This window comes from Nesoenas mayeri (genome assembly GCF_963082525.1).
Source record: "Nesoenas mayeri genome assembly, chromosome: 1".
NCBI classification, from domain to species: Eukaryota; Metazoa; Chordata; class Aves; order Columbiformes; family Columbidae; genus Nesoenas; species Nesoenas mayeri.
This window is the reverse complement of record NC_137541.1, coordinates 205,629,515-205,655,569: the sequence shown is the minus strand read 5'-3', so window position 1 is coordinate 205,655,569 and position 26,055 is coordinate 205,629,515. Positions and strand designations below refer to the sequence as shown.

The 26,055-nt window shown below is 38.4% G+C and overlaps 1 protein-coding gene across 8 annotated transcripts in view; it reads left to right on the top strand.

Annotated features, from left to right (window-relative positions):
• The window catches only part of DLG2 (discs large MAGUK scaffold protein 2), a gene marked incomplete at both ends in the record, with an annotated part of 882,996 nt that overhangs the window by 834,710 nt on the left and 22,231 nt on the right, over positions 1 to 26,055 (top strand). For 6 of the 8 annotated variants that reach the window (XM_080346631.1, XM_080346630.1, XM_080346628.1 and 3 more), the window contains one exon: positions 6,540 to 6,615. In XM_080346631.1, the coding sequence (XP_080202757.1) occupies positions 6,540 to 6,615 (76 nt within the window). Of the gene's footprint in view, positions 1 to 6,539; positions 6,616 to 25,595; positions 25,696 to 26,055 lie in introns of all 8 variants that reach the window. The other 2 variants (XM_080346627.1, XM_080346629.1) reach the window with 1 other exon arrangement.

The following is a 26,055-nucleotide window of genomic DNA, read 5'->3' as shown; positions in this document are numbered from 1 at the left end:
CTTTCCCCATGGAAACACATTATTTAAAGCAAATCAACAAAAAGCATTAAACCAATGCACATAAGGTAGAGTGCATTAAATTCCTAGACAGATGTTCTAATCCAGCAGTAAAGATATTTTAATTTATTGTAGCACTGATTTTACATCTCCAGTTCTTTTTGCTTTTACTATGCTGAGTCTCTGCACATAGAAAAGCTCCTACAATGCAAGCCCCACACACAAACAACCTCCCACTTCATGAATGTCAGGCTTTGGTATTTTTAATGATGTGTGTACATCTGTTTGACGTGGGTCTGTGGGTCTGCCCCAGAATAGCCTGGCATAAATTGTCACCCCATCTACTACTGCTCCCACTGTAGCCAACAAGGATGTGGTCCTAAAACACTAAAATATTTACACTTATCTTTCTACTTATGATTATCTTTCTGTTGTCTTTAAGATGTGCAGCCACAGAACCACTCTCAGACTGGACATCATTCTGAGATTTCCATTATTAGGTAGTTTAAGTCCATCTGATTGCAAAGGTTATGCAGCTCATATCTCTGCTATTACCTACTGAAGGCCTATAAAGGTACCAGCCTGGTAATTGTGTTGTTACACATTCTTCCCACAAGTACACGTAACCATGCTTTCCATTCAGAGCAAAGTGGGGGAAAAGTACATCAGAACTAATGTTTCACAAACACTGAAGGACAAGGAACAAGAGGCTTTCCCAGCATAGAAATCCTTGTGAGCAAAAAAGCCAGTTTAAATTTGTTATTCTGCTCAGCTTGGCAGAAGGGCATGTTTATCCACCCAAGTGAGTTTTAGTTTTAATGGTTTTCTGTAAATTGTCTACTTTTCTAAACATCCCTTGAGATTTTATTCCTTAGGTCATAAAACTTTTTAACATGTCATAATCATGTAAACTTCATCTAATAGAAGTTACCTGACTTTACTTATTAATCTGATCAAAAAAGATAAATATGGAATAAAATTGATACGTATGTGTATGTATAAACCTGTTCCTGTTCTCTTGCAATGATGGGAAAGAAAATGATGCTGAAGAAAAACTGACCTTAGCTTTTAAACAGGGTAAGGTCATTTTACTTTTTTTGTGAGAATTCATCTCCTAATGGCATTAGGTCTACTCTTTTCATAAAATATTGACCGGGTGCTGAGCTGCTCCCTATAAACAAGTCACTGAAGGTGGAGAGCTCAACGAGAGCATGTTCTCTCCTACTGAAAAATACATGTTCTGCTGCAAAAATACCATGTCAGGAACACTCAAAAATCATTTTAAGAATGAGAACCTATTGGTAAGCTCAGACTTCACATAAACAAGGCTAAGCTGTGCAGAGAATGTATTTTAGACTAAAAATAGTAAAACATATTTTCACTTATCTTTCACTTGATTGGCAGGCAAAAATAATATAATGCAGATGACCTGCAAATGGCAAAGAAAGACAAGAAGAAATACGTTAACAAAGATATAAAATATAGGAAGGTCTTTCAAGTATCCATTTTACAAGGCATTCTTCTATTTGAACACTCTCCTTACTACAGTTCTCATGCTGCTTTAGTCATTCTGCAGAGCACATCAGTGCCAAATCTGTGTGAATTAGGCTATTGTAACAATTTTATTTTATTATTGACACCAGTTTGTAATTTGCAACTGTATTCTACGTCTATGATGATCACTTTTACTGAATATTAAAGCATGTCTCAACCAATAGTTTACATCTCTGCTGTGAAGACTGAACAGCGCTTTTAGAGAGGCACTGACAGAACACTCAGTGTTCCATTAATCCCCAACAATGGAAGATCGAAGTGCATGTCTGGCTGAGTTACGCTTGATTTTTTCTTCTTTGCAGTGCACATGAAGAACTGAAAGTCTCATTTTGAAAAATCTCAGAGGTCCATTTTCAATAGCAACTTGTGCCCAGAGACAGAGAGTGACATAGACATTGCAGGGCATTGGGTGCTGCATCCCAGTAGTAAGTTCCTCAGAAGAGAACAGCATCCCAAAGAAGCAAAGTTAGTGAGGAAATAACTGAAGGCTAGGGTGTATTTTCAATGTACCTCTCCACTCTTTTAGATGTTACATGGGAAGGCAAGAATGAATCCTGACCATTTTTTAAAAAAGGGCCATGGTCTACTACCAAGAAAGGTTTCATGAGAAAATGAGTATACATGATAAACTCCAACTGTTCAAGATCTCAGGTGGTCTCAGACCATTTCCCTGTACACAGCAGTATTTCTGCAGACAGCTACTCTTGGAGAATGGGTGGAAAGCTGGAGGTGAAATCCCCATCAGCTGTGCGAGGCGATGCTGTCTCCATGTGGGACTCAGAGCATTTCAGCTCCCAAGTCACATTTGGATGTAGGTGTCTTTGAACATTCTTCAAAATCTCTTTGAGTTGCAGTGACCCCCAGGCACTTTTGAAAATGGGAGACTCGAGCCATGAAGTAGTTTTGGAAATCGTATCTGTGATTTCCTTCATCCCTTAGGCATAGCTCTATCACAAAGCTATACAATTAGAAAGGGGCATGGGAGCAACGTTTATGTCAGGCAAGTCAGGGTTGCAAATTTGGGCCACTGCAAATTTGGCAGATGGGAATCTTCCCCCTTCACTTTATTTCTTGAACAACCCCCAATAATCCAGCTTTGTGCAGCAGTGGTGAATGAAGAATTGATACAGTCTGAAGTGAAACATTTCTTCCTTTAAAGGCAATTTCCTCAGCTGATTGATCTGAATGTTGTCCAAGGCATGGTAAATTTGCTGTCAGCTAAAGTGATGTGAAGAATTTGCATTCACATGCTATCTAGGTATTCACAATGCCAGCTGCTGCAAAAGGCTTTCTGTGCCTAAACTTCCTTTGTCTTGGGGGAAAAGGGAGTAATGTTTATTTTGCTTTAAATATAGCAGATACAGAACTGAAGATTCAAAAAAGTACTCAAGGTATTTGAATTAATGTTCCTTCTAAAATGTATTTTCTAAGAGTTGGATCAATTATGCCAAAAGAACTGATACTCAATACCTTTTTATCTTCATCATCTCAGTTCCCTTTTTAGTTCTGTCTATGGCAAAAGTGTCCCAGTAGCTCAGATGAGAAAATATGGGAAGATTTTAGTACCCACCACGTCAACAAAGACTCATTTTTTGGAGGACCAAGCTAAATTTGAGCAGAGTTCTCCAGAGCACATAAAACAAAAGCTTTCCAGACATTCAGATATTGGGTTAATTCCTTCAAGAAAAAGAGAGGTATATTCCCAACACCAGAGCAACCCCCTGCCATACGTCAAGTTCCAGACACGAAGGCACCTGAAGTGCTTTAAGAGTATATTATAAACTGTACAAAACCATTTATTTTATCCCAGCCTTTCTCTGACAGCTAACCCATTTCATTGACATTTTGGGCAGAAAAAAACTACTGTAACCATGTGAAATTTCAGCTTGGGAGTTTATAATTCAGCTAAATTATAAGTAATCGAGAACAGTTTCATTGTGGAAGGTGTCAGGAAAATTGCAATGGGAGGTGACACCGTGAACTGTCCTTAATACAGCCCTAGATTATGAAATGTTTGTAATATTCAGCAGGCATGCTGAGCATGTATGAATGTTGTGTTATGTTTGCCTGGAGAATTAATGGCACTTAATGACATTATTTATATACTTCTCAAAGCACTGTAGAATGGTTCTGCAGCTCCTCATCTGTCTGCTATGCCTGCAGAAAGCACTGATGCCTCCATGGCTGCTAATGCAATTATGATGAATTTCATAAATAAGATCCACTCTCCAGGGTTAATTTCCAAATTTCTTTACGCAGTGAATAAGAAATGAAGTTGCAAGCAGATGTTTTAGGTAGTTAGACAGGACTGGAATTACTTCAAATGTTAACACAGATTAATAAGTAAAATGCTATGTTATTTTGAGCTAATTATTTTCTCAGAAGGCATCCATCCTATTTAGGCAATTACACAGCCTCAAGTCTTCATTTCTTACCGGTACTATCAAGGGACTTCATCTGCTAGTTTAAGTTTAAGGCTGTTCATGTGTTTTTAATAACATAGATTTAATGTGAAAGCTGCATTTGAGCTGTTTCCATGTGAATATTCCACATTTGCAGAGAAATGCATTTATTCTATATTTAAACTGTAACTATAGTAACCAGCATTCACTGTGTTTTGGTAGGAAATATATAAGCCCACTCAGACAGAAGGAAACGTATTGTGTTAATTGTCATTCTATCAAAAGACTAGAGTTTGTATTTAAAAAAAAATAATAATTATCAGAAACTAGGTATTCTTGTTATCCAGACTTAGAAACCAAGAGATTTGCAGGAGTGCCTGCTAATGTCATCTGTGGGAAACTCTGAAAGTTAAAAAAAAAGGTCATGTCTGGTCCAATTTGGAGGATATAATAAACTTCATTTTTTTTTTCCAGCTATTTATTATCTCATAAAAATACAATATTGAGCTTTTAGAAGCTAGTTTTGCAGGATTCAACTTATATTTCCTAGAGCAATTCCTAATCTTGGACAAATAGAGTTACTGTTTCAATTATAGGGAGATGATCAGATTCTTTTTATTGGGCCAGTAGATTATAGATTCTATAGAGGATTTCGCAAAGGTGGCAAATGTCACTTTTACAGTAATGACCGTTTTAGTCAGGGTGAGTAAGGACATGAATAGCTTCTTGTTTTCTTCAGATTTCTCCCTCTGCATCTTTTTTCTTGGGGGTTGATTTTGTATAGGTCAGAGCTCACCCCTTCTTAGATTTTTTTAATTTCTGACACTGTTATTTAAGCATATTGTGTTAAAAGTTTAAATATACAACACATGGAATTCTTGCAGTAATGGTGAACTTTCCAAATATATTAAGAGTATATAGTTTTCCCACAAGTAAAATACCTACCGTGCATATTTCAGTACTCTATAGATTTAAGTTTTAGTAACATGTTTTTAAAATAATGCTCATTCATTGAATAATGGAAATTCAGGATATTGATCCATAATATTTAGAAACAGAAACACAGAATTAATCTCATGTAATGTCTTTTATAAGTGCCTTCTGTGCCTCTTTTTTTCTCTCTATACTGGGGAGTGTATTATAGCTTGTGTTTGTCCAGACATGATTCTAAGATATGAATGGATTAAGATGCCACACATTCCTCTTCTATATTATTTTGGTGGCTAAACATATTAAACATTAAAAAATAAAACTGTCCTCATTTTCTTTAGAATTTATTTGTCTGACATTGGCTCACTGCCAATGGTTTTTACATGTCTTTCTCTCCCAAAATATACTTTTTAGATCTCAGTATAGTCTCTCTGAAGGTATTGCATATACAATATAACAAGTCCTCTCTCAAGCTGTATTTGCTGCAGTTATGGATATAGGGACCAAATAACATTCAAGGCTTTTCATTGGAGCATTTCAACTGTCTTTAAATATATGAATACTGGAACTGTACAGATTAAGCCAAATTTTGGGTCATACCATGCTACAGTTTGGGCTCTCAAGTCCCAGGAGGTGCCTCACAGGGGCTCCATGCTCTGATTTTTCAAATCAGGAATGATATTTCAAAGCAAATGTCATTTCAACACTTTGGTTCATCCCACAGGGCAGTCCTGGTGAATACATATTAAATTCATTTGTATTAAACTCATCTTGAAAATTGTCTCACCCAGTGCGTCCCCCTGCTAATGGGTGGTCAGTTCATGGAGACAGACTAGAACTAGTCAAAAAAAATCCCTGAAATATAGAAATATATAGTTTGTGTCCTCTCCTATTTGGCCACACTATTTAGTGATGTGAACCTGCCCATCCTTGTTCTCAGAACCCATCCACTCACAACGAAATCTTCACTGAATTGAGTCAGAAAAGCAAATAATTTACATTCTCTCTGCTTGCAGGCGTTTGTGAAGGACGTGGTTTAAATAAGACCACCCACCCAGTTCACAGTATTTTAGAGTGGCTGCAACGAGCTCTTCTACCCCTGAGCATTTGTACATCTCCTCAGAAATGCTCTTTTTGGCAAAGCTGTGTAGTTGTAAATAATCAAAGCCTCAAGAAATTTCCTCTGCAGTCTAGAGAGCAACTGGTGTTTTTTAAGCAATTCTTGACTCTGAAACCGTGAGAGGTTTCTTTGAAAATAGAATCAGAAATGGTGGGATTCATTTTACCTTAATTGTGATGATCTAAAAGTTCATCATTTATGTAAGCTAGGGAATCAAAGTTCCCTGTATAGAAAGACAAAAAAGGTGCCTGTGCAGACAGAAGTTTATTCCATCATAAAGTGCACATCTGAAAGCACCAAGGTGACCAGCTTATTCTCCCTCTGTCCTTTCATTCCTCTGACCACAGAAGAACTCAAAATGTTGCCTGATTTTTGGACAGCTTAATTTAGAGAAGGTAAATCTGCCCTTAACGTGCTTTTACCACCATCCCATGTGCTTTCACAGTAAACCACCAATGGTCTTGAGACATGAGATATCAAGCATATCATACAAAACACTTCTATAATTAACATGTGTTTGTTTGTGTTTTCCCCAGAGTTGAAAGAAAGGAGCGTGCACGTTTGAAGACGGTGAAATTCAACGCGAAACCTGGTGTAATTGATGCAAAAGGGGTATGTAAATAATGAAACCTTTTGAAATTGCATTTTGTAATTGGTTTATATGTTTCAGAGCAGAGAAAATTTTAGCAACATAAGCAATATTTAGATTGTTGCAACCAAGACTGAAGTATAGCGAAACACATACAAGAGTATAATATGATAGAATTTTCTAAATAGTTACATTTTTTTTTTAATAATAATACTGACTGAAAGCACTTTGTAATTGGAAGATAGTAGGATGTTAAAGAGTATTCTGTGAGTTAAATGATGGCTAGAGAAGAAAATATGTCAAAAATTAATGCAGGTGGATAATTGTTTAATGAAATAGGGCAAAAAGTGTAAATTCCCTGGCTTCAAAAGCTGTTAAATCTCAAACAGAAGGTTGAAAGTTAAGGGGTCCCAGATGCAAAATTTGGGTTTTGGATGTTCTGCTTTGACAGTTGTGACAGACATTGAACACAGGTGTGTTTCACAGCAGCCAACACAAAATCTGCAAGTTCCATCCCCCTGGTGCGATCAACAGAACAGCGTTCCTGCTGCTACCACTCCACAGCATCATTTTATTGTGCCCAACAGCTCTCACCAGCCTAATGTCTAATATCCATACATTGCTGGCTGGCTGGCAAGAGTTATAGCATGAGAAATGCCCACAGTCCTGGCTGTTGAAGTATACTGTTCTGCTGAAGCGTAGCTTGTGCTTGTAGCAATAGTAAATAATTGACATTACATTTGCAGGCATTTATTTTTGAAATCAGTCCAGTTGGCAGGCATGGGGTTTACAATTGAGGGCTTCTGTGAGCAAACCAAGAGATAGAGCTTCAGAAACCACCAGCGAAAAGTCATGGTTGGCTGCAGAAAGCACAGGGCAGGGCCAGACCTGGGTGATGAGAGGACACAGTGGTAGGGATGTGCTAACAAGGGATGAAACCAAGTGGTTCAGCAGGTCCCTTCCAGACCTGCTGTTCCTCTGGCCCTCTGCCTACATTGAAATTCTCAATCTCTTCTTGCTTCAGTTTCCCTCTGTAATGGAAATAATAATACTCTCTTTATCCCAGTTTATCCTGTCCTTTCACTTGGACTGTAACAGGTTCGCAGGGTAACAAGTTCCTCTTACCATGAACATGCAGTTCATAGCACAGTGGGTCCCAAGCCCCTACATGCCAGCAAAATAATATTTCAGACTCAAAAATACTTCCCTGTTACTGCTCTCCAGAACAGTCCCTGAGTTCAATGCAAATGCAGAATAATTGCACTGACTGAAACCAGTTTTCCAGATTTATAAGGTACGTGGAATCAGAGTTCAGCTTCTGCACAATATTTGCACATGCAGATAACTTGTTATAAAATATATAACAAACTGCATTGTGAAAGGAGTTACTCATCTCATTGCATTCCTTCAGGAGTAAAAACTCTTTTTTTGTTGTTTGAAATGACCACTCTCATGTTGTCATTTATTTTGGGAGATAATAAGCTTTTTATGGCCAATGAAATCACTTGTTAAATGTCTATTTCCTGTATATAATCAAAGCCTCAGGGGAATAATTCATTCATATAACTAATGGTTCTTATTCAAGTGAGTCTGTCAAGTATTTAATTACATCTTGATTCCCCAAATTGTTTTTCCATTTTAACATTAATCTTCCAGCCACTCTCATCAATGTTTGTTTCAGTGTTCAGGAAATTGCGTAATTACAGACCAAGACTGTTATACCCTTTTGGGAGCACAATTTCTATTGTTAGTTTTGCTAAAATTTGCTTTCATCTATTAAAAAAATCACACAATTTCAAGGCTTCTTGGAAAGAGATAATGTAGGCTTGTGATTTAAAGTGTATAAAGGGAAGAAGTGTTCAAGCAAGCATCAACACATAAAACAAAGTGTTTGAGTACACAGATATGTATGTGCATTTTAGGGATCAGCATTTCTATTTAGCCTTTCAGTGTTCAAAAGAAGCGGTGTAAGCTGTCTAACAGTGCATGCTTTCCTTTTTTTATCTGGAAGAAATTCAGTCCAGATAAAATAAGGCTGTGGTAGACCCAGGAGAATTCTTTTGTTTCAAAATCAAGCTAAAATTCAGATACAAACGGGCTTATGCATGTCTGTTGTACCTTTGTGCTCATAAATTCATGAGCATGTGGGCAAGTGAAGCTGTCTTATTTTACTCTACAGATAAAATTGGGACAATAGCATTTCATGTCATGCTTCTAAATTTGGCCAGGTGATGTGCATGAAAGCTTTTTTTTTAACAAAATTAAACTGAACACAGAGAATTCTTGGGGTTTTTTGCACAGATAAAAGATTTATCTTATTGTGATTTTTCCTGACTCATTTTGCTGGCCCAAACTCCTTTCTTCACCAGTAGAAGCAGGGGGAAGAAATCATGTTTAAGAGCCTATAAACCACAGCAAATTTTCTTGAGATAGTGCCAGAATCTTAGAGCTATGGTTTTAAAATCTGAACCGTCTAGTTATTCTACAGGTTTTGAAAGTCTTATGCATTTTCATCTGTTTATGCCTTATTTTTAATCATGAATCCAGAGGTAAGCTACAAAGAAAGTATTACACATGGTGTGACATTTGTAGCTGATGAGCTTCTTGTGTCTTCCTAAAAAGGTGTTTAAGAACACAGTTCAATACAGGGACAGGTGAAGGATAATCTTTTCAAAGGCCCAAAATATCCTCTTTTTCAAGCCAAACATGAATGTGTTTGTTACCTCACCTAGAAAACGAATTCAGCATTTTTTAAAATGTTATTTAGAATATTTATATCACTTTTATTTCACTTCTTTGGACTACTCTGATCCACACTTTGTGAAATAAAAGTCTACAAAATCAAGATGGATACAAAAACAGAGAACGCAAAACACAATTAGGGAGCTCCAGTGAAGTCTTCTTGTCTCAAGTTTAAATCAGGCAACTGATAGTATCTTTCCCTGCAACACATAATTAAATTCTGATGCTTAATATTACAGGATATTGTATAAAAAATAAATAAGTTTAAAAGTAATTATGTAAGTTAACAAACAATGGATCTGAGGGCAGGTTTTAATGCTCTGGTCACAGAATAGTTTGGGTTGGAAGGGACCTTCAAAGCTCCTCCAGTGCCACCCCTGCCATGAGCAGGGACATCTTCACCCAGCTCAGGTTGCTCAGAGCCCCGTCCAGCCTGGCCTGGGATGTCTCCAGGGATGGTTCATCCACCACCTCTCTGGGCAACCTGGGACAGGGTTTCACCACCCTCAGTGTAAAAAATTTCTTCCTCATGTCTATCCTGGATCTGCCCTCCTGTTTAAAACCATCACCCCTTGTCCTGTCACAACAGGCCCTGCTAAAAAGTCTGTCCCCATCTTTCTTACAGGCCCCTTTTAAGCACTGAGAGGCCACAATAAGGTCTCCCCGGAGCTTCTCTTCTCCAGGCTGAACACCCCCAGCTCTCTCAGCCTGTCCTCCCAGCAGAGCTGTTCCAGCCTCTGATCATTCCTGTGGCTCCTCTGGCCCCTCTCCAACAGATCCATGTCTTTCCTGCACTGAGGGCTCCAGAGCTGGACACAGGACTCCAGGTGGGGTCTCACCAGGGCAGAGCAGAGGGGCAAAATCACCTCCCTCCACCTGCTGGCCACGCTTCTTCTGATGCAGCTCAAGATACAATTGCCCTTCTGGGCTGCAAGCTCAAGTAGCTCAGGACATACTAATTGTTGATTTCAAGAAGCAGATTGGTTATAAGAGGGGAAATATCATGTTTATTTTTCTTTTACACTTTTGTATCAGAAGACTTCACCAAAAGTTACTGAGCTAACTGTATCTCTGGCTTAACCCAATAGGACTACTTTTCTTTCATGTTCTGTTTATTTTGACCAAGAGAAATTTGTTTGTTCAGCTTCAGAGTCATCATGTGTAGTATAAACAGCAAATGAAACATTAGTACAGCTTATGGTAAGCTAAAAATCATTAGAATCATAGGTCAAATTAACATTTTTAAAGACAGCAAACCATTTAGAGATGCTAAGTCATCTGCATCTGCTGTCTCAGTCTATGGGCCTATGTGTAATCAATGGAAAATAGGGCAACCCAAAGGTTTATGTCTGATATTTGTGCTGGAGGAAGCTACAGGATTTCTGTGAGTACCAACTCAATTAAAATGTATGTTTTATGCTATGTTGAACTCAAGATCATATCCCAAGCACCTTTCAATGCTTACCTTTGCACCAAAAGGAGCAGAACACATTAGTAGCTGCAGGCAGGGTTATGTATGTGCCAAAGCAGCATACTGAACTCTTGGCAATTTCTTCTACCAGGGGCTTCAGGCTAAACAAAAATAGCCTTTATTTTTATAATCCTAATCCACACAGTGGTTGAGGGTTTTTCAGATTTTTTCCTGAATCAGAATGAGTCTTTCAGGAGACAGAAACAGCATCTCTTCTGCTTTTCCCCCTGCCAGGTCACATACTCTTTCTTGACTGTCTCTTGAAAATATTTCATAATGGAAACAGTAGCTCTTTGGAAAGATATCTCACCTTTATCTAACATCTCACCTTTTTTTCTTATATTCATGGATGTTGCCTCTTCCCAGAGAAGTGTTCCACTATCTTGAAGAACAATATTTAGGTAAAAATTAATGTTATACAGAGATCTGGTTTTTTATAGCATATGGCTTTTCTTTTCATACCTTATTTGGCCATTTGACTCCAGAACATTGTCTCATGGACAAATACCCAATTTTATTTCCCAGGGGAATGTTGTGCCTCTCACAATGTCTCCATTTTTAATGGTTGTGTCAGGGTGCATGGAGGGGTGTTCAGCCCACGACTAGTGACTGGTGGGGCTGCTCAATGGGGGCCCAAACAGGGACGAGTTACCTGCCAAGAAAGGGGACTTCCCCATCCATCCAAAATCTCTCCCAGCAGCTCTGCTGCACATCAGCCGTGCAGATCCCAGGCTGTGAATCACACCAGATTGCTCCATCACTATCCATTAGTCTTTTTTTCTGTTCAGTTAGCTTGTCATCCACAGTTCTTTTCATATTCTAGTCAGATCACCTACCTTGCACTCAGCCTGCCCCTTCAAATACCTCTGAATGTATTTATTATGACAGTCAAAAGCTTGATAGCATTTAATAATATTTCTTATGAGCAGATTCTGTTTACAGATCCCAGAGCCCTGCGTGCATTGTAAGGTCACCCTCTTGCTTTATTGGCATTTTAGCAGCACTGCACTGATGGAAGAAAAAAGCTAAACTTGACTGGGATAGCAAACTCAGTATTGTGGTGTAAATAAAACTCTGCATACTCAGTGCAGCTCTCCTCCAAATGTCAAAATCCAGTGACAGTCAGAACTTGATACATAGGACACATTTTCACAGCCTATTAAGTATTTTGGGGAAAAAAAATTCCAAACAATTTAATCATGGTATTTTCAGCCCTACTGATCAAATCAGATAAAAACTGATCTGTAAGGAACCTCAAGGCTAAGGGTGTCTTGCTTACCTTCTGTCTGGCAGATTTGCCTGATCTCAGCTTAAAGACCTGCCATGACAGAAATTTCAAACAGCCTACTCCAGTCTCCTCATCATTAGAAATGGCTAAACTACTGCATTTTAAGCCTGTTATTCCTTCTTCTATCAATGTATATAGAGACTGGATTATTTGTCTTCACCTTCACCAAGGAGAACCTGCAGTCACACCTTCTCTGGTCTAAGATACAACATCTGTGCTGGTGGTTCACCATGACAGATCCATGCAGAGAAAGAGGGGATAAAGTTTCACCACTTCTAGGGAGCAACAGTTCTGTAGTCCATAATCAGAAAGATTTCCACATATTCAGTGTATTTTTACCAACATTTCTTTGCACTCCTAAAAATATTTGACATAATAAATGGATTTCCTAAAGTAACCAGTACTGGGACAATAATAGAAGTAGAAGAAAATCCACAATCTGAGCATGTTTGAAAACCTGCATCTTTGTCGTGGAGATAGCTGTTGACTTGTAGAGTCTGGTAACACACGCTCTCCAGTGGATTACATTGCACTGACAGAAAGAGTAGATTACCCGATGTGCCCTAAAAATTGCACTCATTGATCCCTAAGTGTTCCTTACAAAACAATCCACTCAATTGATTAAACATGCTTGTTTTCTGAATTCTCTCCAGTCAGTAGTGAAATGGTAGTGAAAGGGGAGATACTGGACTGGGAATAACACTCCTGTCCATGTTGGTGTGTGTTTGTCCACCTGTATGAAGAGAGAAAAGGAGATGCTTCGGCCTTTTTTTCCCCTCTAAATTTGGTGGTTAGGAAATAGCAACAGATGCCAAGTAAAAGATAATGGAAATGTCAAACACCAGAACATGTGGGATCACAGGTGGTGTGATTTACCAAGAAGAAGAGGTGTTGAACATAAATTAAGCAGCATACACCTACCAGCAAGGATGATATGGAGGAGGGTTAGTGAAGGTAGTGTAGGCATACTATTAAATATTCTTTAGTCTTAATCTCAGCCTGATTTATCCCTCCTTACTGATCTAGCCTGACTTTTTTCTCCCAGTCTTTCTTGTTGATGTTTAATGGGAGTGGATGCCTGTGGGGTATTCTCCAAAGAAATCTGAGCAATCTTACTGGAGTAAGTGCTCAGCTATAAATTGGCCTCCAACTGGTATCCTGACTATTACTTAAAAAAATGATAACTTGTGTAGCTGTAATCTTTCAGACCTGTAGGTACATATGCCTGGGAGCAATGTGCCTTGTAGCAATCTGCCTGTGTGTATTTGTCTGCGTAATCCAGCCCTTTTATATTTTTTTTTAGCCTGCTGCTACTGTAGTTTTTAAGAAGCAAACAGTGAATAATGCAGGCGCAGTGTTGCTGTTCTATTTCTATACTTACTGCTGCTTCTAAAGATGATGGGTTAAAGAGGGCAGAGTGAACTGCAGTCAGCTCTCAGCTGCCCAGGAGAGCAGCTGGAGGACAATAACCTGGATGGAAGAGTGACGGTGTGAGGGAGCAGCAGGAGAGGGCTGCTCCACTGGCACCCAAGGGTGACAGCACCCTCACAGTAAGAAGTGCAGTCCCAGGGCACAAGCAGCAAGCCTGGTGGTGGCAACCAAGGTTGGTCCACAGCCTTGTGGTTCCCAGAAAGTCCATAGTGATAAGTCAGGTCCAAAGTCAAGCCGGGAACTCACATCAGTAAGGTGAGGTGGGGCTGGCAGGACACAAAGCAGGACACAGGCAAACCTACTCGTCCTTCAGACACACATCCCACCAATGTGACCCCAGATGAGACCATGAACATGCTGTTTACTATGTTCTGTGACTATCAAAGCACTTTAGTTGGGTCCATGACTTTCTAACTTGCCTCTCTTATGACTATTTGAACAGCATTTTCTACCAGTAGGCTGCAAACGATAATGTTAGGCTTACACAAACCGTTTAAACAGCTTAACATAAGGCTTATACTACCAATGCCACCTAATTTTGATCATTAGAAATAAAAGGTCAATCTTTAGTTTACTTTTTTTTTACCATTCCTTGGTGCTACTTCCACTTGAAGTATGCACTGAATTCAGTGTTCTCTTTTACTTCCCTTACATTGTGTTTCTAATGTGCTGAATGCAAAGAGATTTCCCATTAAATGCCAAAGAAGCTGACCTCAGCCCTAGTATGTGATTTTTGCTAAGGACTGTTATATTGTCTTAGTCACATTTAAAATAGCAGTCATGAGGTAGAATGAAACATTAGAATAGGAATTCAGTCCTCTGGCTTAGAGACATTTGAATTGAAACTTTGGTTTTGGCCACCCACCCCCATAAAGAGAAGTATTTCCACTCTGATCTAATCTGATTTGTAATAACGTTTTAGTATTCCTAGTAGCATTTAGCATCTAGAATGGTTCACAGCGTGGCCTCAGCTGCATAAACAACATGACTCTTCAATAACATTAAAAAAAACACATTGCGATCTGCCCAAAACAAAAATGCTTTATTGTCCCAGTGCCAGACAATTACTGGACACCCACTGATATTAAAAATAATTTGCTTAGAGTGATAATTTCTAGCGAAAATTTGCTTCCATTAGGCATTTATTTCTAAGTTTCTGGAAAATGTCTACGGAGCACATGCAGAGATGAGTCGTAATGTTCCAGACTGGCTTTTACTTGTCACAAAAATATTTAACCTGCACAACAGGAAAGCCCGAAATATGACTCTTGCAGAAATATCATTTTGTTGGGACAATTACTGAAAAAGATTAACTGTGTTTTTCTTAATATTTATTTGCTGTCTCCCAAATGAATATTTCTCCACTTCAAAAATTCCAAACTGAACAGCTCTTCCTTTCTTCATGGTCAAGAGCACCAAGATGCCGCTGTCGTCAAAAGAAGATGTGATGAATCATGCACTGATTGCAAAGGGAGCCTGGGGTCACCGCCTTGTCCCAGACAAAGTTGGTTAGGTTAGGTTAGGTTAGGTTAGGTTAGGTTAGGTTAGGTTAGGTTAGGTTAGGTTAGGTTATGCAAAGCTATCTAGACATGCACAGGGATAAGCCCTCTGCTCAGACCAGCATACAGCTCCTGCAGTCTCAATACAAATTACACTGTTACTGTGGAGGTAGCACAGCCTCCCAAGCTTCTTTGATTGTATAGCTACAGGTGGGAAAATTACAGACAAGAAAACCCCCTTCTGCTGAGAACTGAGCTTTTTATAGAAAATCATTTTGCATGTCATTTATTTGCAAGAGTTGTGAATCAGTATTTTACTGTGCGCTCCCACATCTCAGAATGATTGAAATTTGCTTTGCTATAACCAGAGAATAAGAACAATTTTTCTTGTATCCAACTTAAAATAAGCTTTGGAAATCATTCATGTCATAAAATTTCTGGTTTTACATCTACATTACTAATTGACACACAATCTTTTACAAAAGCATCGTTTCTGCAATATTGGAATTTAGTTGTTACTCTACCAATCATTCAAGAATGCTTCCTTTGTGATAAAATGGAAATTAATGACGAGGATAAAAACATAATGTGAAATCACGTTGCAGGAATTCCTCAGCATCTCATTCTGGTAGACAGATCTCTATAAGAAGTCAAAAAAAAAAAAACCCTCATGGAAATTATTAAAGTCAAATGACTGAGTAGAGATTCTTTCTGCACAAAAACTTTTTGTTGGCACAGGGCACTAGTACATCTGAATATACTCTTCAGAACTATTGTGTGAAACTGCCCAGTGCAGAGAGGAAGGGTAAATTGCTCTTCTCCATCTGCCTTCGTTGCTCTCTTGCTTCTGGTTTTCTCCTTGTTGCATTTAAGTTCTGGCGAAGGCTCAGAAATGAGGGTAGCATTGGATCACAGAATCAAAGAATCACAGAATGTCAGGGATTAGAAGGGACCTCAAAAGCTCATCCAGTCCAATCCCCCTGCCGGAGCAGGAACACCCAGATGAGGTTACACAGGAAGGTGTCCAGGCGGGTTTGAATGTCTGCAGAGAAGGAGACTTCACAACTCCCCTGGGCAGCCTGTTCCAGGCTCTGTCACCCTCACTGAGAAGTCTCTTCTCAAGTTTAAGTGGAACCTCTTTAGTTCCAGTTTGAACGCATTACCCCTTGTCCTATCATTGGTTGTCACCGAGAAGAACCTGGCTCCATCCTCGTGACTCTCACCCTTTATACATCTGCAAACATTAACGAGGTCACCCCTCAGTCTCCTCCAAGCTAGAGTCATGGAAGAGTCAGATCTCAGCATCATTCCTGCCAGTGCAGCTTGTATCTTGGAGGACATTTCTGCTCCCCATGCCGGATAAAAAGCTGGCTCCCATTTGTCCAGCTGCCCTAGCTCTTTCGTGCATTTTCCCATCCTCCACAGTCCTGTCTTCACATTTCCTGGTGGCTGGAGCTGGGGCCAGGCAATGGGCACATCTGGTTTGACCTCAGCCCTTATTATTGCACTGCCCTGACTGTTTCCCTTGAGCAGAAGACATTTCGCTCAGCATTTCTACAAGGTACATTAGAAATACTGCTGTCATCAGCAACTAGTTCACTCATGTGCTGAAATAATCAAGTGAAATTCAGATGTTAAACTAGCACATAGCCAGGAAAATTTAACTGTACCGTGTCTTATTGCTCCGAGATATCTTCAGGCACTCTGCAAAGACATGTAATAATTTAATAATAATGCCTGTTGGGCCCAGGTCACAGTCAAAAGTAAAGGAAAACAAGTGAGTCTTCAGTTTTCATTTTTGCCACAGTAGCAATGTTGACTCTAGCAGGCAACTGGAATGCCTTAAGGAACCAGGTTTTTTAAAGAGGTGAAACAACTCTTGAAATTGTGAAAAATACTGTCAGGTCAAATTTGAGACTCTTACTTAGCTGAAGAAAAGAAATATGGGTTTGTAGCTTTCATTTAAAATCCAGTAGAAGTTTTTCTTTCAAATTAAAAAAAACCCAAATCTTTGGGTCTGTTTTCCAGTTAAAAAAAAAATAAAGTATTTTAAGGAGAAGTACAAATTCAAAATATCTGTAACTTGTAAGCATAATGTAATAGAGCAGAAAAAGTGAGAAATAAAGGCTTTGGGTTTAACTTGATCCAGTAGATTTTCCAGTTTCTTCAACCTGATAAATGTCTGGAGTTTATTTATAAGATAGTACTTTTTCTTAGGTGGCTGTAATGTTAGGGACTACAGTATCACTGTTTACTATCCCACAAGAAGTATGTGCCATCCCTGCTTAGGTAAGAAAAATGATCAAGAGAGTCACTGACATAAAGTAGTGATATGTAATGTAACATTTAAATTGGTAACAGATTAGATATAACACTGTGATAATTTGCTAGCACAGGTAGAATACCAAAATTTACAGCTGAGACTTAATTGCTTTTCTTCAGAGCTCTTCCAGCAGAAATTTATGCTGTTTAACTTCATGTGTGTGCTATTTTTAGAACTCATTGCCTAATGCCCTGAATTAGATGGTAGGAAATTGGCACGTATGTATGTAATCTTATCAAAGATGTGCCTGCTCATTCCAGAGGTCTTGGACTACATGAGCTTTGAAGGTCCTTTCCAATGCAAACCATTCTATGATTCTATAGATATTACTTGGCTTTTCTTCATATAAAGTGATTGAAAAGAAAAATGTATAGTGTTGGCAACAGACATTGTTAAATAATTAGAACAAAATTTTCTTCTAGTAAGATTTCACTAAGCTTCAGGAGAGTGGAGTTAAGTATTAACACTCATTAAGATGATACAGACTCCATATTTCACATCTTTATTTCTGGCTCACTCAAATTCAAGCAGTTCAGTTATGATTGACTTAGTGACTCCAGACCATGTTTAGGAGGTTACAGGGACACAAGAACTGCCAAACTGGGTCAAAGCCAAAGTCCATCTAATTTGATAACCCATCTGTGAGACTGATAGCATGAGATGCATTATTGGAAGATATAGGAACTGCACCTCCTGCACAGACCTCACACCAGTCTCTTAGAGACTGACTTTGGTTTCGTTTGTCCATGGCTTTATTTTTTATAATTTTATCTGTAAAGCCTAAATACATCAATGTTTTAAATTAAAACCATGAGCCTGATATGATTCACTGTCTCCTGAGCCAGATCTTTGTCATAATTCAGCCTGCTCCATCAGTCACCTGTGAGTGTAAACACTCTTCATTTAACTCAAAAGGCAGTTGAAAAGATAAGTCGGTTCCAATTACCTTTCAGTGAATAGTTTGAAGGCATGTCAGTAATGTAAATCTTTGTCCGCTACTACTTCACAAAATAAGAGTAATAAAAGTCTATACGCAACCTATTCTTTATATGCAGTGGTCAATTTTGTGCAGTAGTTTACACTTGCACAAGCCAAGTGCACAGCACTTGGTTGCACAAACAAATGTTTCCACGAAAAATAGCGATAAAGGAGCCAATTAGTGTTTAGTTTGTTTATTTGCTTGTTTGTTTGCTTTACAGCACAGATAACTAAGGCCTTCTCCAGCTCTATTTATTAATTCAAAAGATTACATAGGGAGGACCAAAACCTTCAAGCTCATTTGCAAATCTAAAGAAGCACCAGGAGTCAACAGGGTATCAGAGTTAAGAAAAATATATGAGAAAATAAGTGTTCCTGCTCTGACAGGTGGATTGGACTAGATGATCTTTTGAGGTCCCTTCCAATCCCTAACATTCTGTGATTCAGTGAATGAAGATCGAGCTGATAAAGGTCCTATGGTGTATACTGTAGGAAAATTTGTGGAGCTGGTGATCGGACAATCCCAAACTTTGCCAAGTACACACCAATGTTACTGTTCATCTCTGAGTCTCTTTCACCATCGTTGTTGCACAAAGGATGCCGAGATAGGTTTACATGTGCAAATATTTGTTAGCACTATTAGTATCTGATGGCATACATCAGCTTTAACAGGAAAAGTTATTTTTTGGGAAAAAAAAAAATAGTTAAAAGGGTAGAGAGAGATTTGGGACAACATTGCCGAACATCAAATACTCTGTCTAACTCCAGAGAAAGCCTTGAGAAAGGAGAGGAAAAGCTTCCCACTGAGCGCAATGAGGTGAAAGCCTGTGCTGGACCCAGCACAACTCCGCGATGCTGCGTCTGTGAGCATCTCGGCACAGAAACACAGGAACCGGAGCTGGGAGAGGCTTTTTGTTCATCTCTTTTTCCTTCACCTCACCCCGCCTTTGTCTCCCAGCACTGTGCTGTTATTCCCTGTAGTACTTAAGATTAGCAGATTTGTTTCAAATGTGAAATATTATCCAGGCTTTTTCTCTTCCCTCGGGGCAGATTATTCTACATCCAAATTGATTTCACTGTCAAGGAGCTTTGGCCTTTCTTATTTTCACACTATTAATTCCAGTGTTGCTGCTTGAACAAATCCTTCCCACCCGTTTTGTGTACAACCTTTGGATATTTGTAAATGACCTTGGCTGTCACGTACACAAGGTTTTTACAACAGCATTTCAATTCTGCTGACAATGATGCAATGTAAATTGGCACAGATGAATAATCCCTTTTTACTGTGATTCATACCTCGCACCAAGTTTGCAAATATCACCTTTACATGTTTTCTTGAAAATCTACTAGTCTTTCTGTTCTCCTAGTATTCTTTGTTGGTTTTAACAGTTGTTTTGTTAGGAATTAAAATTGAGTTGCTGGCTAATACATGGCATTAAGTCATTCTTAAAAAATAAATTAGTAAAATTTAATATTTATGAATAGTAAACCACGCTGCCCTTGTCTGCAGAAGCTAGAGAGCATGGAGTTTTTAATCAGCTTGTACTTTTTCATTTTGGATTTCCAAGATCCAAATCTTCCTGCAGCTTCATGGGAGAACAAAGCAAGAAGAGTTATCTTCATCTGCACTTCTTCTCACCCAGTTCATTCTCACTTATCAAAACAGATCATGTTGCAAAACTTCAATAAGGAATGACTGTAGCCCAGGCTTCTTTCTTTTTTTTTTTCAAATGCTTGCAGTATCTAAGAAAATTTAAGGTGGAACTAAACAGAATATAGGCATCCTTCCTCCTGCATCTCGTAAAAAGACATAGAGAAGTTGGCAAGTTGTTGCTTGCCAGCATATAACTGTGTGGTCAGACTAAAAATGAAAGATCATAGAATCATAGAATCATTTTGGTTGGAAGAGACCCTTAAGATTATCAAGTCCAACCATAACCTAAATCTAGCACTAAACCATGTCCCTAAGAACCTTGTCTACACATCTTTTAAACCCCTCCAGAGATGGTGACTCCACCACTTCCCTGGGCAGCCTGTTCCAATGCCTGACAACCCTTTCTGTGGAGAAGTTTTTCTAATATCCAATCTGAACTTCCCCTGTGCAATTTGAGGCCATTTCCACTTGTTCAATCACTTGCTAGTTGGGAGAAGAGACCAACACCCTCCATGCTACAACCTCCTTTCAGGTAGTTGTAGACAGTGATAAGGTCTCCCCTCAGCTCCTTTTCTCCAGGCTGAGCAACCCCAGTTCCCTCAACTGCTCCCAATCCCACTTGTGCTATATGTCTTAAAGAATATACTGTGTGATCACTATACACCCAGGCCTACAGTTGTCACAAAGAACTTCTTAGCTTACATTCTGCATGTCTACATGGTCATCATTACGAGCTTTGTATGTGTGTGAATCCAGTCCATGGCCAAGTTTGTGGTTATACCAGGAAAGCAAGAATGGCTCAGTAGAATTGACTTTCTTCTAGACTTGGTCAAGTCACTTACCCTCAGTAGACTTCATTACTTTTCTTAATAAAAGAAACTACCATAGCCTCAGTGATGGCATCCACCAGGTCCTAGTGTTGACCTAGTCCCCACAAAGTGCCCATCAGGAGGGCACTGCTGTGTTGCTGGTATTGCAGATGGGACAATGAGGCAGAAGATCCCAAAGTATGGTTTGACCCATGTTCCCCACTCCATGCTGCCATGCTAACTGCAAAACCACTTTTCACATAGTAACACAGGGTTATCTTCAAAAGTTTGTTCTGGAGACTTCATCATGCTCTTGGAATTGCTAGGTGAAAAATCCCACTATAAAAGCAGAGAGGTAACATATGTTTGAAAAAAGAAATAACACGGAGTATCTGTTACAGTCCAAAACTTTTCTTTCTGGTGCCAGTGTAACTTTTCAGTATGATGGGAGACATTTAATGTGTAGAGATATAACCACGTTTTGAGTGTCCAAACCTCTTTTAAAGTCAGTGTTAAAACAGAGTAAAAGAATGTCCCTAAGACAAAACCTGTGAATTAAATGTATAGAAAAGGATTGCAGGGACATAATATTGATGATAAACTTTGTAGATTTTTGTAGAGTGCTGTAGAAGTAAGTGCTTTTCATTCCAGCTAGGCCAAAAATAAGTATTAAAGGAGAGGCATAAAAAAGCATGACGAGTGAGAAGCAGTAAAATGAATGGACTCGTATACACTGCTAGACCAATCTCAGAACAAGACTGGTATAGATAATCACATAACATAAAAACTAGGCTAAAGCTTAGTGCAAACCTGCCTAAAAATAGGTGGTAAATGAAATTCATCTACACCCTCTGTAAAAGAATTTCACAGCCAATGCTCTGGAACAGGTTTTTCTCAGGTGATCCCTGAACACCAGTTCCAGCTCATGACAGAAGATTAGAATTGGTTTAATGAAAGAGCAAAATCAAGTATTCCCAATGTATTTGGGAGTTTAATGGGGTTTAGAAGATATAGTTGCTTTTTGAGCTTTTAGAGCATCAAAATAAATTTTTCCCCAACATATTAGGCTCTTCTGCAAAGTGTAAGGAGGACAACCTCTACCAAGAGCTCATCTGCCCTAAACAGTATGGGCTGCATCAGCTACAAAAAAAATGGGAAGATGGTTAAACAATTATATAGTTGCCAATTGCAGAATGATACAACTAGCAAATCAATGATACACTACTTGTTGTTCTGTTTACCACTATAAAGCAAGTTTTGAAATTGGATTGTTTATTCAATGTTACATGAACATTTCCTTTTTAAAAATCCCTGTCCTATGAGCTGATGAGTAACATACATATGGCTGCTGCACCTAGGGAAAAGCTTTTAGAATATAAAAATGATGTTGACATAAAAGAATACTTAAAAGAAATTCTTAAGAAGAAACACACAGTGTCTTCATGTCTGTCACAACCAGGGGAGGATGGCATGTGTAAGCCAGGCTTACATAACCGGAGACATCTGCGGACATTTGGTCAAGCAAGAATACACATCACAATGTTTTTTTCATGGCTTCTTCAAAACACAGTCTGTTCTTAAGAAGCATCAAACAATAAATCAAGCCAGGACATTGGTGAAAGCTCTTATCTTCTTTTTTGATGAGAAAATACTCTTCTTTTTTATCACAGTTCCAACGTTGTGAAAAACGACCTCACTGTTTGGTTGTCAAATACTTGGAAATGTCTTGTCTATGTAAAGCGCCCACTGATGCCAGTTCCTAGGTTAGTGGCAGTCTGTGTGAACTGATGGCAGTGAGGTCAATAAGTAATCTATTGTACAGGTCTTTCACTGCGACTGAAATGCCCGAGTTATTGGCTATTACAGGATTTTACAATATTCATGGCAAAGAAATCGTGACATGCAGGAATCCATTTCCAGGCACTTTTTCATGGACTTTCAGAAACTCTGCATAAATACTGTTGAATCAAACCTAAGCTTGATATCACAATTTCAATTCCAGTCGCATACACCTTTTGCATCGGGCTGAGAGATGTTGGCAAATACCTCTCTCATTTATCCTACAGCTATTTCACAGCCCCTCCAGCAGCACAGGAAGCCCCTGTGAAAATTGGCTGCAGAACATTTGACAGGTCGCAAAGTTTCCATTTTATAGAAGTAAAATCTCTCAAGAACCTACATCTGAATTTTGTAGTTTAGCCCTATGACCATTCCACATATGCAATATTCCTTCTTAAAAAAGAAAATATGTATTCAGTGTTGGTCTCTACTCCTCCACAATCAGAACAAGTGTGTCCAATGAAAATATTACTTTATTCTGTATAAGCCTCTCTCTCCTCTTTCTGCCAACCCCGCTATCTCTATAGAGACATATATCATTTTATCTGTAAGAAGAGTTTTGCTGGGTGTCTGCGGGATTTCATATCCTTATTGTGGAGACCTGATTTTAATCACATTTATATTGGACACAAAACAAAAATCAAGACTCCTGTCTTTGGTTTCTTGTTAAGCAACATCACTTAGTGCACAAGAAAATAAATACTTGGTAAGCCCATTCAGTTAATACCAAGAAGTAATTATTTCCATAGGTTTGCAGGATCAGATGCAGTTTAGTCTTTTATAATATTTTACAGGTTTTTGTTGTTTTGAATATAGGCCCTGTGACTAGACTGTGATAGTATATATGATCATTAACATGAATATACACATTGATTGGTCTATAGAAATATTAACACACGCATAAACATTTGTTTATGGATGTCAGTAAACTAAGAGTCAGCTTAAATTTGGAACAAGGTTTTTTACTGGTGTAAATGCAGTGACACAATTGGACATAACAGTCACCTGCTATGAATGGTCAGATTTTGATTGTCCAAATTGAAGTGAAACAATATCTGATTAAAAAGGCAACTCAATACTTGAAATTGCAAAAGGAGAAAAGGTTGATATAACATTGTATTGTATCTGTCTGATTTGGAATATATAGTTAGATCATGCATAAGCTTGACAAAAAATGATGCTTTGCTGGTGAAAATGGACTTTCTGAGGTTTTTGCTCTAGATTGATGGGTAAAAAATTGAAAAAGAATATTTATAAGCCGTATATCTCATATAATTTCTGTGAAACACAGCATATTTATTTATCAATTTTATAACATTCTCTTTAATTGCAAAGCAAAATGGCATTTGGTAATGAAGTGATTGTCATTTTAAAACCCCTTTGGTTTTGAGGTGTTTTTGTGTAAATATATATTTTTCCCCTTTTAAAGTGTAATGCCTATCGTATTACTATGTCAAATTCAGATTGATCATGACAAACAACATTTTCACAATGGGAAATGTTAACATGCTACTTTCCTTTCTTTGGAAATATAAAAGAAATGATCACAGAAAACACATTTTAATTTAATTATATCCTTTAGGTCATTAAAGTGATGTAATACGCATGTCAGTCCTCTTTTCATCCACAGATTACTTTAATCATTCATGTGCATTTTTTTTTCTCTGGCTTTCTTCCATATTTGCTTTGTTTTGAAATCGCATGCTGTCTGGATTATTTGTGCATGACCTCCACATTAATTTCACCCTGAATGTTTACATACTCTGGGAGATTTTCATGGATCATTTATTCTACATGTGCATTTTTTTTTTCCTTTGTTTTCAGTTACTGAACTTTAAATATGCTTGAAATGTAAAAGTGGCATGAAACTTTTGTGACACAAGTAGACAAATATTTTAATACTTTCGGTATCTTCACATCTTTCAGAAACATGTATTCTAAACCACATTTTATGCTGTGCTTCCAAAATGTAAGAAAATAAATGATGTTCTGAAACTCTAAATCTATTCCATTTCAGTATAGGACATTGGCTGATGGATAACTCAGATCACTCAGATAAGCACAATCTGCAGCTCAGCATCAATGCCCTCTGGAAGTGCCAGCTTCTTTCAAATGACTGTATAGGGTCCCTAATTCCCCATTTAGTATCTCAAATAGATGCCCCAAGTAGGCATATCCTGCTTTTACATAGTACAGCACCACAAGCCTTCGTGACTGCCTATAAATTCAAAAGCTTTTCTCACGTAAAAAAAACCTTCCGTATTGATTTTCCATTGAAGAATTAAATGAATTGCTCAATGTGTAATGAAATACTGCTTATGAGCAGAATTCCATCTCTAAATCACATAAAACTAAAAGCATATCCAGAGGAATATAATGAGTAAATATACCTGTATAAAATAAAACAAAGTATTTTGTCTTAAATTATGCAAAAAATAAAGCATTAAAACAGACTTAAGAGGTTGTCAATTAAGAGGCCAAATAAAACACGATGATATCGGCAACAGTTACCAGGAAAAAAAAAATGTAATTGGCAGAGGGCTAAATTAACATACACACTACAAGCAAATCAAAGCCTTCCGCTTGCCTCTTTACAGCCTATTCTTTTTCAGCCAGTTAATTAATTCTGTGCGCAGTCTGCTATGATTAAAGATGAGTGGCTTGATCTCCAAGCATGTTGGGCCATCTGTAGCCTTCTATCTGAACAAGCCAAACACGATAATTTCCAAATAAGGAGCTGAAGATTGTGATTTGAGACCTCTTGAATCAAATCAATCCGGTCTCCAGGGGCATTGCCTTCAACCTGCAGACCTCACCGCAGCCACCTCTGATTCTTTGCAGCCACTTGGTTTGGGCTGGTTTGAGTCACTACAGTTCTCTCCACTTTTACAAACTAGTTGTTTTGTCAGCATGAGTGTGACAACAATTAGACGTCCCTGTTTTTGCCCCATGCCTTTTCTCCTTCACAGTCATTCAATGACAAGCGTAAAAAGAACTTCATCTTTTCACGAAAATTCCCATTCTACAAGAGCAAGGAGCAGAGTGAGCAGGAAACAAGTGATCCAGAACGTAAGTAACCTCTTGGAGACGATGTCACATGCAGCAGCACAAAAAATGGGTGACACGCATGATACCAGTATCCCACACATCCAGGCAAATATCTGTCGTAGGCAGGCAGGAGAGGTATTACTACTGTGACCAATGTGTGACTGCAATTTGGATCCAGCTGGTCCTTCCTTCCCTGGAAACACCATTTTCAGTAGAATAAAACAGTGACCTTAACTTTTGGAAGAGCAAATGTGGCTCCTCAAAGTTGTTGTGACACCTGTCACAAATCCAAACTTGTCTCTGATTAAATGTTCCCAGATCAGAACCAGCTCAAAATAATGCAATCATTATTTCTTTCACAATACAAAACTAAATTATTAC